Raw genomic sequence first — 16,159 nt, 5'->3', positions numbered from 1 at the left:
TGACAAAGAAATAGGTCTTTTTCAGGCGTGGTTGCTTGTGACTATAATTCCAGCATTCTGGGAGACTGAGGCAGAAAGATCTCAAGTTTGAGGCTGGCCTGGGAAATTTACAGACTTAAGATTTTGTCTCATAATAAAAAAAAATGGAGATGGGGATGTTGCCTGGGTGAAGAAGTCTTTTTTCTGACTATCTTTTATTAGCCATGGCTCGAGCCTATAAATAAGAAACAGTTGGAGACAGAGGACCAGTTTCTGGGAGTGGAATTGCTAAGATACAGGCAGAAATTCACTGCCACTCCTCCGGAGTCTGTACAGCTTACTTGCTCAGTTCTGTCACTCCACATTCCCACTCACACCTGCTTTTTCAGATTTCTTGATATTTCCCTGTTTGGTCCTCTGACGTGAGAGAGACAAAAGGAGAGAAAACAGAGAAAAACAGAAGAGACCTGGGGCTGGGGATTTAGCTCAGCGGCATAAGCACCTGCCTTGCAAGCAGGCGGTAGTGACTTGGATCCCCGGTACCGATAAAAAAAAAAGCAAGAAAGAAAGAAAGAAAGAAAGAAAGAAAGAAAGAAAGAAAGAAAGAAAGAAAGAAAGAAAGGAAGGAAGGAAGGAAGGAAGGAAGGAAGGAAGAAAGAAAGAAAGAAAGAAAGAAAGAAAGAAAGAAAGAAAAGAGAAAGAAAGAAAAGAGACCTTTATTGCGGGCACGGTGGGGCCGCTGAAGAGATGCAAGCACTCTCTGAAGGGAACAAACAAGAAACCACGGGCTTTATTTGGATTGACAGAGGCGGAGTTAAAGGGGCGGGCGGAATGACGTATTGACAGCTGATTGGGGAGCGATGGGGCGCACAAGTGAAAAGCAGGAGGTTAAACTTTGTAGTCTGCGAGAACGTGAAAGCCAGTGCAGAAGGGAGCGCAGTCCAGAACTGCGTTGACTGGCACGTTGACTAGGCCCGTCACTAACCCAGTGGCTGTGTTACACCGTGTGATTCTCATCAGCACTTCCCTGAGCTTGAACGTGTCTTCATGTTGTTTTGGTCATTGATTCTGCAATTGCATATTCACACATTTTACTTTTTTTTCCCTTAGAAACAATGCTGTTTGTTTGTTTCTAGGACTCAAACTCGAGACCTTGCGCTTGCCAGGCAGGTGCCGTGTCGCTAAGCTACATCCTCAGCCCACAAATACTTTTTTTTTTTAGGACTTTTTTATATATGCTGAATAATGAGCCTTTGAAGGGAATGTAGCAGCCAGACCCTGTGATTCTGCAACCATGAGCACACAGGAAAGCACACTCTTCTTTGCCTGTTTCCTAATATAAAATGGGGGTCACTGCAGGCCTTGCCTCTCCAGGATCGGGTAACGATTAAATGAGATGGAATTTGTGAGGTTGCTTCCAGCAGGGTTTGGTGCACAGTCCAGGGAGCGCTGCAGAAGAGAAAGCACTTGGTAGGATATGCGTGATAGGAATCCTCTGTGAGTCCGAAGTGCTCTTTTCATTTTCATGACTGGTTTACACAGATATACACACTCGCATATATATTTGAGGGGAGGCTGAGACAGTCTCGCTTTGTAATGCACGCTGGCCTGGAACTCAGTGATCCTCCTGCCTCAACCTCCCAAGTGCAGGGATTCTAGGTGTGCGCCATCACGCCTGGCTACAGAGACTTTAAAATGACTCAAATGCAGTGGGTTTTTCTTTTCTTTTCTTTTTTCTTTTAAAGGCGGAAAGGTTTATTTTATTTTATTTTATTTATTTCTGAGAGCTTTACTTCAGCTCACAATTTGTGGAGGTTTTATTTCGTCGTCTGCTGGCTCCAAGTGCAGTCTTGACTGGGTGATTCGGGGAGATGTTACACTGCAGATCCAGGAGGTACGGGAGGAAACCAGTGTCACCTGACCCCACCCAGCTCTGCGGATGTGTCACAGCCCTGGGGGACTGGTGTTTGCAGTGTTCCAGCTGAGATATGTCTGCAGAAATCATGTGAACCGAATTGGGAGGATTAGTTTAGGTTGTGAGAAAAGTAAACTAAAAACTGGAAGGAACAAGTGAAGAGCAGCACTTACTGGCTCCTCTAATGTAAAACTGATTTCAGACACAGCTGGGTTCAGCGGTTCCATGCGCCTGGGAGCCTGCCCTCTCTTGGCACCGTTTTACTGGAGCTCCTTAGCCCGGGCAAGGCCTCCCTTGCACGGGGCCAGCGTAGATGCTGGGGCTTCTGGGATACCAGCTCAGCCTGGGGTGAGGGGGAGGTTATGGGGTGTGGCCTGGGGTGTGGCCGGGATGTGGCCGGGATGTGGCACTCTGATTGGCACCCCAAATCATTCCGAATGCCCCTTGGTCCGGGGGTGGGGGGTGGGGAGAGGGGGCCTTCAGGAGCCACTTGGCTTGAGAATGAGGTCCCCTTCCCCCGCGGGTGCTGATTCCAGGAAAAGGGAGCTCTGGTGGGCTTATAAATGGTCGGCTCTTTAAAACAGCAGCTATCATCGGCTGCGGTGGCACAGGCCAGTCATCTCCACACTCTGGGAGGCTGAGGAAGAAGGATCAGAAGTATAAACGCAGACCGGGCAATTTGGAGACTTGGAGAGACTTTGTCTCAAAGCAGATTGGGTGGCTCCGTGCGGAGGCCCTGGGTTCAATCCCCAGTACCGGGGAGTGGGAGCAGAAGGAAAAAAGAAAACAGCTCCAGCTCCAGCCCTGACCTCTGTCTGGTGCCGGCCTGGGAAAGCATATTTGGGATCCTCGATGCAGTGTGGGGAGTGACAGAGAACACTGGCTTCTGGGATGGAACTTTGAACCCTGCCACCTAATGGACGACAGGCGGGGAACCAGGAGCGCTGTGTGAAGGCGGAACCGAATGGGCAAACAACGGCTCAGGGCTGGAACAGGCAGTTTCACGGGTCTGCCAAGGTGTCAACCAGATTTGATTAAATATTTGGTCCTGCTGGGAGTGGTACCTAGGGGCACATGAAACGAAAAGGCTGGACTTGGAGGCCTGGGAAGGTAGATGGCAGCCAGATGGCAGAGGTGACCCAGGAAGTAACAGATGCAGCAGTTTAGAGCCAGAGGATTTTGCAGGGCCGCGGATGGAACCTCAAGATGCTGCATAACATACGATGGTTATTTGGGGTAGCGGGGACCAGGGATCGAACAGGCACTTATGCTGCTGAGCTAAATTCCCAGCCCCTGTACAAGGATTGTTCAGCACCTACTATGTGCCAGGTGCTTCTCTTGAACACCTCCCATGTATTAACTCACCGGCTCTTTACAATCCTCCACGGAAGGGCTAATGATCAACTGCATTGTAGAGATGAAGAAACAGTCACAGAGCAGTTAAGTGACTTGCTCAAAGACACACAGCTCTAGGTGGCAGAGCTGGAATTTGAACTCATGCTCTTGGCTCCTAACTCCAGTAATGTGCTGTAACCTCTCATATGGTTTGTGTGTGTGTGTGTGTGTCTGGGGAGGAGGTCTTGGCAATTCTATGGGAAGAAAAACTCTTTTCATTTTGTTTTGGTACTGGGAATTGAACCCAGGGCCTTTTACTGAGCTATACCGCCAGCCTTTTTAAAATTTTTATTTTGAGATGGAGTCTCACGAAGTTGCACAGGCTGCACACAAACATGCAACCATGCAGCCTGGGTTTCCTAGAGTGCTAAGATTACAGTGTTTGCTACCATGTCCTGCTCTCTATGAGCCTTCTGTTGGCTGTGCAGCCAAGGGGGCATGGACAACACAGTGGGAGATCAAAACATACGGTGAATATGTAAGTGTATTACGGTAACAGACACGTTGCCATTAACCCCCTCTAAATGCTCTCCTTGCCCTGAATACACTTGTCCCATTGTTCTCGCCACTTCCTGAAGCAGTTCTGATGTTCTCTCTCATAAGTGTCTTTACAAAGTATGATAAAAAATGTGGTGAATGCTGCTGCTGAGTGTATCCGGTGGAAAGGCAGGTTCAATAAAACACATTGTGGGGGCTGGGGATTTAGCTCAGCGGCATAAGTGCCTGCCTGGCAAGCGGCAGTTGTGAGTTCGATCCCCAGTACCAAAAGGAAAAAAAAAAAAAACCCAAAAAACAGACTGTATAAAAAACCACATTGTGGTTGTCCACCTATAATCCCAGCACCCGGGAGGCTGAGACAGGAAGATTACTGCAAGTTTGAGGCCAGTCTGGGCAACACAGTGAGTTCAAGACCAGCCTGAACTACATGGTGAGACCCTGTCTCAAAAACAAACAGAAAAAAGATTCTATTTTATCCTCACCTACCTTATTTGCTGTGTCACTTCTGGCTCTGCCCCATAGTCAAAATGACCATGAAAGGTAAATGTTTTGAATCAGTTCAGGTCATCAGGGTAGCCATGACTGCACAGCTAGAGTTACAAAAGAGGACTCCCAGAACTGCTTCAGAGAGTGGCGGGACGATGGGCTGAGTGTGCTCAAGGAGAGGAGGATTTTGAGGGGGTTTAATGACGATGTAATACATTTTATTGAAATAAATTTTTTAAATGTAAGCATTCATTGTAATTTTTTCTTTTTAATCACATCAGGTATGTTTTGGCCTACTAGGAAGAAAGGATGCCAGGGCTGGGCATTTAGCACAAGGTCATGAGTTCAATTTCTGTACCAAGAAAAGAAAGAAAGAAAGCCAGAAAGCGTGGGGACATCTGAGGTGCCACCACACAACAAAGCCTGGCAGGACAGGAGGCCCCAAAAGGTGGGCTTCTGGCTTTTCTGAACCTGTTTCTCCCTTTGCTTCCAGTGGCTTCCAGAGTCCTTTGCAGTTCTGCCCAGACCTGGGGCTCTGCAGATAAAATGGGGCATCGTGGGCACAGGGGCCCTGGTGCCCAGCACAGAGCAGTAGTCTGAAGGGAAAGAGCGAGGGTTCCATGGCAAGTGGGATCGAAGTGTCACTTGTGGGTCACAAAGGCAAAAAGATGGAGAAGGTCAGGAGGCCGGGGCAGTGGCACATGCCTGTTAATTCAGCACACAGGAAACTGAGGCAGGAAGATGGCTAATTCCAGGACAGCCTGGGCAACTTAGTGAAACCATCTCAAGAAGTAAGCAGACACAAAATCAGAGGCTCAGAGTGAGGCTGAAGTGAAGACGTGAAATGGTGGGGAGCAAGAGTCAGGTGAAGAGGGCCTGAGGAGTGGAGGCACAGAGGTGCCTTGCTCCCCATTCCTGCCGTCACCAGCACCCCGGGACAGGAGGAGCAGGTGGAAACGACCCCACACTGACCTCCTTCTTGACACTTGCCCGTCTCCCTCAGCTCTGCCCACTTCCCCTCCTGGTGCTGGTCAAGCCCATTAAGCTGCTGCCCTGGCCACAACTGAAGGCCCCACGCCCCAGGGAGGAAACCACTGAAGAGGCGTCCCTGCTGCCTTGCACCCCAAACCATCAATTAATATTAACGAGGGAAGGCTGCACACTGCCTAAAGACCCCCAACGGGGCGCAGGAGGAGAGGCCCCGCCCCATGACTCAGGAAGTTAAAGGACCTGGAGCCACCTGGGAGCCCAGAGTGCCCCGATGGAGATGGCGTACAGCAGCGGGAGGGTCACGATCCAGCTGGTGGATGAGGATGCGGGGACAGAAGCCTGCGACCCACAGCCCTTTCGGGGCCAGAGCTACGAGGCAATCCGAGCAGCCTGCCTGGATTCAGGAATCCTGTTCCGCGACCCCTACTTCCCTCCTGGACCTGACGCCCTTGGCTATGACCGGCTGGGGCCGAACTCGGAGAAGGCCAAAGGGGTGGAATGGAAGAGGCCCAGAGTAAAGTGTGGGGCTGGGTCTAAGGGAGGAGACTGGGCCTGGACCCTCAGGTCTGAGGGAGGAGGCTGGGCCTGGACCCCCAGGTCCAGGGGAGGAGGCTGGGGTTCTTGGCTGGGAACAGGCCCAGCATCCTGTACTCAGGGAAGCCACCCACTGCTCCCAGGCCCCATGACCTTTCGTGGGCTTGAGGACTTGTCACCTGGAGCAGTTTCACAGGGGACCCAGGCATCTGGCCCTCTTCCCCTTCCTGGACTGACCTGGAGCCTCCATCGCCCCTAGGAGTTTTGTGCTGAGCCTCAGTTCATCTGCAAGGACATGAGCCGGACAGATGTGTGTCAGGGAAGGCTGGGTGAGCCCCCTCGGCCCGTGCTGTCGAGTCCCAGACCCAGGAGTCCCAGCTGGGACCCTCACAGCTCTGTCCCTTGGCCCCCTCACTCCGGCTCTCCCTCTTTACCCCTCACCCAGCCTGGTCTCTCCTCCAGGGAACTGCTGGTTCCTCGCAGCTGCCGCCTCCCTCACTCTGTACCCCCGGCTCCTGTACCGGGTGGTCCCCCCTGGACAGAGCTTCCAAGATGGCTACGCAGGTGTCTTCCACTTCCAGGTAGAGCTCGGTTGCTTAGTCCACGCCTCAGCTCCCACCCCCGGTTTCATCTTCGGCCTGGTCCCCTTGGAGGCCTTCTAGGGCTCTGGGCAGAGCTTGGGGGCCCAGCGGGCCGGGGCCGTGGTTGGGAGCTGAGCCCAGGCCCTGCCCCTCCCCCGACAGCTCTGGCAGTTCGGCCGCTGGGTGGATGTCGTGGTGGATGACAGGCTGCCGGTGTGCGACGGGAAGCTGATGTTTGTGCGCTCAGAGCAGCGGGAGGAGTTCTGGGCCCCGCTCCTGGAGAAGGCCTATGCCAAGTGAGGACCGGGGGCCTCCAGCAGCACCCTAAGACCGGGCAGCAAGCCCAAGCTGTAAGGGACCCCCAGCTGCCAAGGGCCCTGCACAAAGTCACAACCGTCTGAACCTTCCTATGGCGACATGGCCTGAGGACCCGAGCTCTTCTGGGGGGAGAGGAAAGAGGGTTACTGAGAATCCAACTCAGGAGCTCATGATTGCCAGGCAGGTCCTGGGCCACTGAGCCAAATCCCAGGTGCCCAGGACTTGATCTTCAGATCTTAAGCGCCTCCCTCCTTCCTCGTCCCCGTGGACCTTGAGGCCTCCAGTACGGGCCCTGACTTACCCCTCTGAGGACCTGTGATCTCGGAGTCTTTGGTCCGTTGAGACATCCAGCGTTACCCCTCACCCCCATACTAGCTGTAATTCTGGGACCCTCAAATTATTCCTTCAATGTCCTGAAGGTCTGGAATGCCTGGCGGCCCCCACTAAGACAGGCTGGCCAAGATGCAGCACAGCCCCATGGCTGTCGGGCCTTAGAGTTCCCATGGCCTCTCGGTGACCCCCAGGTCCAGATCTCAGGCCTCTAGCCTACACTGCCACTGATGCTCCCGGGCCCCCCTGGCACAAGGATAGAGGGTCTAGGGCTGGGAGGATGAGAGCATGGTACCCGCCTCAGACCCACCCCAACCCCAGGCTCCACGGCTCCTACGAGATAATGCAAGGCGGCCACATGAACGAGGCTTTTGTGGACTTCACGGGCGGCGTGGGCGAGGTGCTTTACCTGAGGGGCCACACACCCGGCCTCTTCTCTGCCCTGCGCAACGCCCTGGCCAAGGAGTCCCTGGTGGGCGCCACTGCCCTGGTAAGCGTGGGGCTCCGCTTGGCAGCAAAGGGCTGGGCTCTCGGGTCAGGGAGGGAGCACCTTGTCTTTTCCTCTTGGCTTCTGCTGCTGACTCATTCTCTCTCTCACAAACCAAACTGCAGCAAGTTAGGAGCAATTTATTTGCACTCATAACAAGACAAGCCTCAGGCATGGCTGGATCTGGGTGCTCTGAGGATACTGTGAAAGTAGGTCGGAGTTACTCACACTTGGGGCAGGCTGTCTCCTGCCCGTAGCTGCTGCTATCACCTAGCCCAGGGTAAAAATGCACAAATAAAGAGAGTAGCTGTTTTTGAGAATTTCAACAGAAGCAGCAGGATGGATTCTGATGGGCTTAGCCTGGGTCATGTGCACTTCTGTGACCCCACCGTGCCCTTGGGCCTTCGTTTTCTACTCTTTATTTTATTTTTGGCTTCTTGAGACAGGTTCTCAGTACGTTGTTCAGGCTGAGCTAGAACTCCCTACATAGCCCAGGCAATCCTCCTGCCTCAGCCTCCTGCGTGCGACGTTTACAGGCACATGCCACAATGCCTAGGTTCACGCCTTCACTGAGTTGGTCTAACTCGGCCACTAGTCCATTCCTTAAGGCTGCGCCTGGTTACTGTGGCTCCATCTCTGTGTCTGGCTCGTCAGCACCTTGGTCTCTGCTGCTCAGTGCCCCTTCCCACTTAGCTTCCACTCCCTCCTTCTCCTGTCTCACCCACTCCCACTGCTGAGCCCTGAGTGGTGCCGCCATGCCGTGCTTGAGCTGCTGTGCTGGCAGGAGGTTGGGGGCTGAGGGAAGCAGCTGGCCTCCACCTTGAGCTCACTGTCCCCTGTCCTCTGCTCAGAGTGACCGGGGCGAGTACCGCACAGAGGAGGGGCTGGTGAAGGGACATGCGTATTCAGTCACAGGCACGCACAAGGTGAGCCATCCCTGGGGGCAAGCTGGCAGGGGCGTCCGGGCGCCCCTGCCACTTACTGTGCTGTCCTCAGGTGTCTCTGGGCTTCACCAAGGTGCGGCTGCTGCGGCTGCGGAACCCGTGGGGCCGCATAGAGTGGAACGGGGCCTGGAGTGACAGGTGGGACAGGCTACGGAAGAGGGGGCTGGGTCCCCCCTGCCACCCTTCACACCCACACTCGTCTCTCCAGCTGCCCACGCTGGGATGCGCTGCCCCCTGAGTGGCGAGATGCCCTGCTGGTGAGGAAGGAGGACGGAGAGTTCTGGTGAGTTCTGGTTTCCCAGCTCCACCTCCATGAGGACCACTGAGTCTGGGCACTGAGGGACAGAGTAAGAAGGGACACAGAGAAATTCATGAGGATGTGTCCATGGCCGCAGTGACGTTGGGGGGAAGGGGGAAGGCACTGGAGCTGTAGTAAGCATTGGAGGGTTGGGAGGAGGCAAGTAGAATTAGGTATGTAGGACTTGAAGGTGATTTAGGGACATTTTGGGACTTATTTTGTCTTTTTGAGACAGGGTCTCGCTATGCAGTTCAGGCTGGCCTTGAGCTCACTTTGTAGCCCAGGATGGTCTCAAACTCGCAATATCCTCCTGCTTCAGCCTCTTGACTGCTGGGATTACAGGCATGAGCCACCCCACTGTTTGGGACATTTCTTGAGATCTGGCAGTACTGAGATTCTGAAGGATTCTTGTTGAAATTGGAGTCTTAGTTTTTTCAGTACAGAGGATTGAACTCAGCCCATTTATAATTCTTTATTTTGATATAAGGTCTTGTTAAATTACTAAATTGCTCAGGCTGGGTGCAAACATGAGATCCTCCTGCTTTAGCCTCCTAGGTGCTGGGATTATAGGCCTGTGCCATCATCCCCCGATCTTTGGGGTTTTATAAAAGCGATTTGATGATATTTGGGGGCTGTGGGTGACAGAGTCTGTGGGCATTTCCGGGGACTTGGATACCTGGGAGACCTACAGGGCTTGGTGATTTCTGGGCGGATGGGTACTTGGCAATATTTAAGGACCTGAGAGGCCTTGTGATCGGGGCCAATTCTGGGGTCTTGAGCTGCTTTGGGCGCCCTCCAGGATGGAGCTGCAGGATTTCCTCCAGCACTTCAACACCGTCCAGATCTGCTCCCTGAGCCCAGAGGTGCTGGGCCCCAGCCCAGCAGGTGGCAGCTGGCACATCCACACCTTCCAGGGCCGCTGGGTGCGTGGCTTCAACTCTGGCGGGAGCCAGCCCAGCGCTGGTGAGACCTGAGGGCCCTCGGGGGCCATGTTGGGGTTGGGGCCCTGGCAGCCTGGGGACCCCCTTCTTCCTCCCCTCCTAGAAACCTTCTGGACAAATCCCCAGTTCCGGCTGACGCTGCTGGAGCCTGACGAGGAGAAGGAGGACGACGACGATGAAGGGGGACCCTGGGGAGGCTGGGGAGCAGCAGGGGCAAGGGGCCCTGCGAGGGGAGGTCGTACCCCCAAATGCACAGTCCTCTTGTCGCTCATTCAGCGCAATCAGCGGTGCTTGAGGGCCAAGGGCCTCACTTACCTCACCGTGGGCTTCCACGTGTTCCAGGTGAGGCCTTGGGGCAGCGCCGCGGGGGTGAGGAGGCAAATGTGCGCCAAGGAGAGAGAGCTGCAGGAATCAGAGGGAGGACCAGGCAGAGACTGAGGGGCCAGAGGGGAAGAGAGAACCAAAGTCAAGGAGGGACTGTCATGGTAGCACAGGCCTATCATCCCAGCACTCTGGGAGGCTGAGGCAGGAGGACCCTAAGTTCGAGCCCAGCCTGAGCAATTTAGCGAGACCTTGTCTTAAGAAAAACCAGGTTGAAGGCTCAGTATAAAGGCTCTTGATTCAACCTTCAGTACCCCTACTCCTTAAAAAAGCTCCTCTAAAAGGGGACAGAAAGGGAAGGGGAAGGCTCGGCACTGGGGCTAGCGGTTCAAAGCATGAAGGACCACGGGGACCTAGGAAGAGGGAGGGGCCCGAGGCGTAGGGGCGGGGCTACGAGCGTGGCCCCGCCCTGACCCCGCCCCTCTCCCCTTACAGATCCCGGAGGAGGTGGGTCTCAGAGGGGCTCGGCCACGCCCTCGGCCCGCCCCAGGCGCGGCGGCCTCGGTGGAGAAGCGCAGCGGGGTCTGGGAGCGCGGCCGGGACCGGGGGCGGGCCGGGAGGGGCGGGACCGAGGCTCGGCCGGGACGTGGGCTGGCGGGAGGCGGCGGCGGTGGGGAGTGGAGGTCAAGCTCCCCGCTCCGCAGCTGCTGGGCCTCTGGGACTCGCCGCGCAGCCGCGAGCTCCTGCCCCAGCTACTGCGCGCCGACCGCTCGGTCTTCTGCGCCCGCCGCGACGTGAGCCGCCGCTGTTGCCTGCGCCCCGGCCACTACCTCGTGGTACCCAGCACCTCCCGCGTCGGCGACGAGGCCGACTTCACCCTGCGCATTTTCTCTGAGCGCAACCACACTGCAGTGTGAGCAGGGACCCCTGCCCTCGCCCCGACAGCAATCCCCGACCCGGTGCCCCCAAGCCCTGCCCCAGACTCCTAGTCAGGCTCCGGGACCCCAAGCCGGCCCTGCCCCCCGGAACCCTGACCCTCACCCCACCGCACCCGAGGCCAAAAGTCCCAAGACCCCACCCGATTCCTCCAGAGACCCCTTATGCCCCACAGCTCAGCCGTGGGGTGACCAACACCCCATCTCCCATCTCACTTTGCAGGGAGATAGATGATGTGATCAGCGCTGACCTGGAGACCCTCATGGTTATGGGGCTTACCTGGGAGAGGAAAGGCGGGAAGGTGGGGGATTGGGGCCAGAACTGACCGAACCCTTGTCCCTCTTAGGTCCCCTCCAAGCCCCTGGAGCTGGAGTTGGTGAAGCTGTTTCTGGAGCTGGCTGGGCAGGTGAGGGGGTTCGGGCTGGGGTTCCCTCCCTCCTCCTGAGCCTCTCATTTTACTATATTCCTCCCTGAAGCTTCTTTTCTGGAAGTGGTCAGAGCTCTTCCCTGCCTCGGAGGCCTGGGGACAGGCTGCACCCTGGGCCTGGGCCCCTTCCTTCCCATCACACCCTGCCAGCCTCAGGCCTCTTCTTCCCACCATCTTTCTCTGTCCCGGTCACTCACTCCCTATGGGCTCCCACAGCCCAGTGCTACTCCCCTTGCTGCCTATACCCAGCACTGCCCAACACAGGGCCTGGTTCAGTCAGCAGTGTGTTGACTGGCTGTATGAGTGAATGACCCTTTCCCTGCCTAGGAGGAAGAACTCAATGCCTATCAGCTCCAGACCTTATTAAGTATTGCCCTGGAGCCAGGTGAGTTGGGGTGGAGGCTGTTGACCACCCCCTGCACAGCACCCTGGTGGGTTAATATGTGATGCTGCTGAGCATGAAGCCATAGGAAAGTTGGGTTCAGCTTAATCGCATCTCCTGGCCTGTGGCCGGGCAGCACAGTGGCCCGAGAGCTCCTCTTCCACTGTGGACAGGACAGGGACTCCTATCTGGCTGTAAATCCCAGCTCTGCTTGCCTGTGCCAGCCAAAGGCCTTCTGTGGCTCAGGGTCTGTGAAAGGCCCATGCGGGGAGCTGTGTCCACCTTGCAAGGAGGCCCAGTGCTGGTTTTTTTGTTTTGTACAGCCAGAACCAACACTAGGAATCCTGGGGAGATCGGGCTCAGGACCTGTGAGCAGCTGCTGCATTGTTTTGGGGTACAGTGCCTGGGAACCGGGAATGGGGACGCTCACCTTTCTGGGGCTACTGACCTTAACCAGATGCCTGCATCTGCAGCATGGGCAGAGCCTGACCCTGCACCACTTCCAGCAGCTCTGGGGCCACCTGCTGATGTGGCAGGTAAGGTTGCAGCTGGGCAGGGCCCAGGCCCCAGAGAACAAGGGGTGGACCGGGCTACCCTGTGCAGGGTTGGGGTGACCTGGTACTCCTCGGTGGTCCCTGGAGGGATGGAGATCACAGCATCTGGTCTTAGGTTGGACTCTGGGCTCCACCCTGTTCAGGCTGGGTAGCCTCGGGAATATCCTTTCCCTCCCTGGGACCTCTGCATGGTTAAGTGTGGGTAGCCAAACCCCTGCGGGGAAGAGATGGCCGAGGGGCTCTCTACACTGCTCACCCTGAGAAGCCAGCACGTGGCAAGCTTTCCCTAAGCCTCTGCATAGATGCAGACCCTCCTCACCTGTGACCTGGAGTCTGCCCCCAGCAGAGGAGGAAACAGGTACAGGGGGCTAAGCTGCTGGTCCAGGGCCAACAGCCAAGTAGGAAGGAAGGTGCTGAGCTGGGAGCTGGCTCTGCAGCCTCTGAGGTCCCTTCCAGCTTCTTTAGGGCACAGGGCATTGTTTAGGCCCCTTGGTGCTGGGACTGGACTCCCCTCCTCCTCACCCAGGCCACATTTGACAAGTTTGATGAGGACACCTCTGGGACCATGAACTCCTATGAGCTGCGGCTGGCACTGAATGCTGCAGGTGTGGACAGGGCCCTCGGGGTGTTTGGGGGATACGGCCTGGTCTTCTTCCTGTCCCATCTGCCTCCATTCACAGGCCTTTTCCCAAGCAGGGCTTGGGTGGGATCCCCTTGGTGTGGACTGAGGGCCTCCCAGGAAGGGAACACTGGGCACTTGGGTCTGAGGCACTGCTTCCTGGGCATCATGGTGGAATATTCTAGATTCGGGTGAGCTTGGGTTGGTATGGTCTTCCTGCTGGTACATGACTCCCTCTGGTGGCCTGAGGGTAGCCAGGGCACCTGTGGGGTGACACCGCATAGCACCCTGTGCAGCTCTGCATACTGCCCCAGAGGAAGGTGGAGAAGCTGGGTCTGGTGGCAAACTGCCTGCAATCCCAGCACCCTTCAAGGTTGAGGCAGGGCTCAGTTTAAGCCCAGTTGGGCAACTTAGTGAAAACTTGTATCAAAATAAATGGCTGGGGGAGAGAAAAAAGGCCTGGGATGTAGCTCAGTGGGAAAGCTCTGGGTTCAATTCAGAGAACCACCAGTTCCTGCTGCAGGGAGGGCGGGCCAGCTGTTCCCTGGGTGTGAAAGCACAAAGCCATACTCGAGCCCTGGAGAGAACCAGCCTGAGAGAAGTGCTTCCCACTAGATTGGGACCCAGTGGGAGATGCAAGGGCCCATCTGTCATGGTGCAGTAAAGCCATGGGGGACTGGAGACCAAGGGACTGGGACCCTATCAGAGACCAAGGGAGGACTGCATGTTGGGGATATGCAGGTGCCCCAGGATGTGTAAGGTCGGCTGAGCCTATATCAGGGAGGTGGCATAAGACAGGAGATTGGGAGTTACAGAAGCAGAGGTGACAGTGAGGGCGCTGGGGCATAGTAAACAAGCCTGGAATCCCTAGCACTTCTGGGAGGCTGAGGCAGGAGGATCACAAGTTCAAACTCAGCCTGGGTTAACTTAATGACTTATTGAGAAACTGCCTCAAAATTAAAAATAATAAAAAAGAAAAAAATAAGCTCAGCATGAAGGCCTTGGCTCAATTCCTAGCACCATTCACGCACACAAAAAAACCAGAATTGCCTCTGATGTGGGGTATGGAGTGACTCGATTGCTGACTGCCATGCATGCTGCTACCCAAGGGTATTTCCAGCGCCCAAGTGACTGTTCCTTAGTTGCCAGGTGCCACACATACAAGCCCTCCCTCTTCACACCCCTTGTGTGAAGGGATGTCACAGTCCCATTTAATAGGAGATAGCCCCAGTGAAGTGAAGGGAGCAGCCTGCAGCCACATGGACAGGACTGGACCCAGGCTGCTGGCAGGGAGGGGGAAAGCAGCCCATCTTGGGTGCAGTGTGGAAGTGGGGCTCCTTCCCTAGGCTTCCATCTTAACAACCAGCTGACCCAGGCCCTCACCAGCCGCTACCGGGACAGCCGGCTGCGTGTAGACTTCGATCACTTCGTGTCCTGTGCGGCCCAGCTCACCTGCATCTTCTGTGAGTGCCACCCCTGCTCGGTGGGCCCGGGGCATGTGTCTCCCATGATGGGGTGTGGAGGGTGCTCACTCTGCCCCTCTCTGTTCAGGCCACTGCAGCCAGCATCTGCACGGGGGTGCGGGGGTCGTCTGCCTGACCCACAGACAGGTAAGCCGGACTGCAGGAACTGTGTGGCCGTGGCACCATTCGGGGACCCCTGCCTCAAACCTGCCTCTTCCTTCTCTCATGCAGTGGACAGAGGTGGCCACCTTCTCCTAGGACATTAGGTCAGTGCCTGCTGCCCAAGCCCTGCCCCTCCACGTCTAGCACCAGCTGCATGCCCAGCCGACCCAAGGATGAGGCTGCCGCTCACTGCTCTCCCTAGGGCAGCGCCGGCTGCTTGGCCCTGCTCCCTGTTTAGACCCAGAGGCCTGCGGCGCCTTTGGCTTTACACAGGATGGGAACGGGGTCTGCGGGCTCCTGAGGCAGAGAACGCACAGCAGAGAAGAGAGGACACTGCACGGCTCCTTAAAAATATTATGTTTTATTATCCTGTCCCCAAAAGGGTGGTTTATCCAGAAACCGTGAAAAATCAATCAGAATGAACTCAAAAGGGGCAAAGGGGAGGCAGAACCATCAGTTACCAGGCAGCCAGGCCAGCGGCCCACCCCCACCTCAGGAGGTCCCCAGAGACCCCTGCACCACAAACAAGGACCAACAACCAGGACAGGGCCGGGAGGGCAGCACGTCAGCTATGTCTTCATTATGAGAGCAAAAGAGGCGGCAGAGATACGTTGCTAGGTGAATATATATTTATATAATAAATCCGTAAGTTAATAAAGTAAATAGTAATCTTCTGAAAGTTTTTAATTTTTGTAGTTTATTTTATTTTTTTTGGTGGATTTTTTTGTTTTTGTTGTTTTTTTTTGTGTTTTTTGTGGTTTCGTTTTGGTCCTTAGAAAATCTGAGACGGCAAGTCCAGACAAAGCAAGGCCGGGGTGGGCTGGGGCAGGGCCCAAGCTGCCTGCCACCCCTCTGTGGCATTGGGGGTGCTAGGTGCTGCACCTCAGCTCCTGGCAATCACCGATGCCGCAGGAGGGCGGGGAAGGAGCAGGCTGGTCCAGTGGCTAGCTGCAGTGCCCTATGCTGGACCCTTTGTAGGGCAGGGTGGTTCTTGGACAAGGCACATGGGGCTTTGGCCTGGAGGGACCTCAAGGGCAAAGGGAAAGACTCAGGTGTGGAGGGGAGTCCCCAGGGCACAGAGGAATCTATGGTTGTCTCCACATAGGTTTAAAAAAAAAAAAAAAAAAAAAAAAACCACAATAATACATCATATATATTTACCAGACCAGGGGCACTGGCCCCAAAAGTCTCCCTTCTCCTACCTGATGGGGGGACCTCCTGGCCAACCAACAAGAGAGAGGAGAGAGCCTGCCCCAGCCCCTCCCTGCCCACCCACCCACCCCCAAAGGCCCAACAGAGAGTGCTTTGCATAGATACAGAGTCAGGGGAGCAGAGACCCAGGCCCCTCCGGGAGGCCTCAAGGGTGTGGTCCGATGGCAGGGGGCTCACAGATCACTCTCGCCATAGAGGGCTGTGGAGAAGGACTTGTAGTCCAGAGCGCCGGGCACAGCGTCGGGGCCCTGGTAGGGTGCCATGCGGGCAATGCAGTACTCGGCCTGGTCAGGGGGCAGCTCTCTCCGCAGCTCCTCAGCTGTGATGAAGTTCTGGGGGCAGCAGGGCAGGACTCTGAGCTACTGCCTGCCCCATGTTACCCTCCCA

At 55.7% G+C, this 16,159-nt stretch overlaps 2 protein-coding genes across 6 annotated transcripts in view; one reads left to right on the top strand and one right to left on the bottom strand.

Moving 5' to 3' along the window:
• The first annotated feature begins 5,342 nt into the window (after nt 1-5,342).
• Capn12 (calpain 12) lies at nt 5,343-15,239 on the top strand. The gene is made up of 21 exons (XM_063252707.1): nt 5,343-5,777; nt 6,057-6,126; nt 6,260-6,378; nt 6,541-6,674; nt 7,348-7,516; nt 8,365-8,439; nt 8,510-8,595; nt 8,666-8,740; nt 9,555-9,718; nt 9,800-10,038; nt 10,513-10,524; nt 10,722-10,930; nt 11,176-11,218; nt 11,300-11,359; nt 11,708-11,765; nt 12,086-12,156; nt 12,236-12,298; nt 12,843-12,921; nt 14,282-14,398; nt 14,487-14,545; nt 14,630-15,239. The coding sequence occupies exons 1-21, from the start codon at nt 5,535-5,537 to the stop codon at nt 14,654-14,656; spliced, it is 2,172 nt and encodes a 723-aa protein (XP_063108777.1). The 5' UTR covers nt 5,343-5,534; the 3' UTR covers nt 14,657-15,239.
• The window catches only part of Actn4 (actinin alpha 4), a 70,224-nt gene continuing 68,967 nt past the window's right edge, over nt 14,903-16,159 (bottom strand). For all 5 annotated transcript variants that reach the window (XM_005002548.4, XM_003467246.5, XM_003467247.5 and 2 more), the window contains one exon: nt 14,903-16,104. In XM_005002548.4, the coding sequence (XP_005002605.1) occupies nt 15,946-16,104 (159 nt within the window). In that variant the 3' untranslated portion in view covers nt 14,903-15,945. The remainder of the gene's footprint in view (nt 16,105-16,159) is intronic.

Source organism: Cavia porcellus, unplaced genomic scaffold (genome assembly GCF_034190915.1).
Source record: "Cavia porcellus strain 051 isolate PalLab524CR breed Dunkin Hartley unplaced genomic scaffold, mCavPor4.1 scaffold_7, whole genome shotgun sequence".
Lineage (NCBI taxonomy): Eukaryota > Metazoa > Chordata > Mammalia > Rodentia > Caviidae > Cavia > Cavia porcellus.
This window is presented reverse-complemented; position numbering and strand designations above follow the sequence as displayed.

Excerpts from the sequence above, each read along its gene's own strand:
- Capn12 (XM_063252707.1), top strand. The coding sequence starts at position 5,535 with ATGGAGATGGCGTACAGCAGCGGGAGGGTCACGATCCAGCTGGTGGAT. Across the intron at positions 6,379-6,540 it reads CAGGTGTCTTCCACTTCCAG|CTCTGGCAGTTCGGCCGCTG; the intron begins GTAGAGCTCGGT and ends CTCCCCCGACAG. Across the intron at positions 9,719-9,799 it reads CGGGAGCCAGCCCAGCGCTG|AAACCTTCTGGACAAATCCC; the intron begins GTGAGACCTGAG and ends CTCCCCTCCTAG.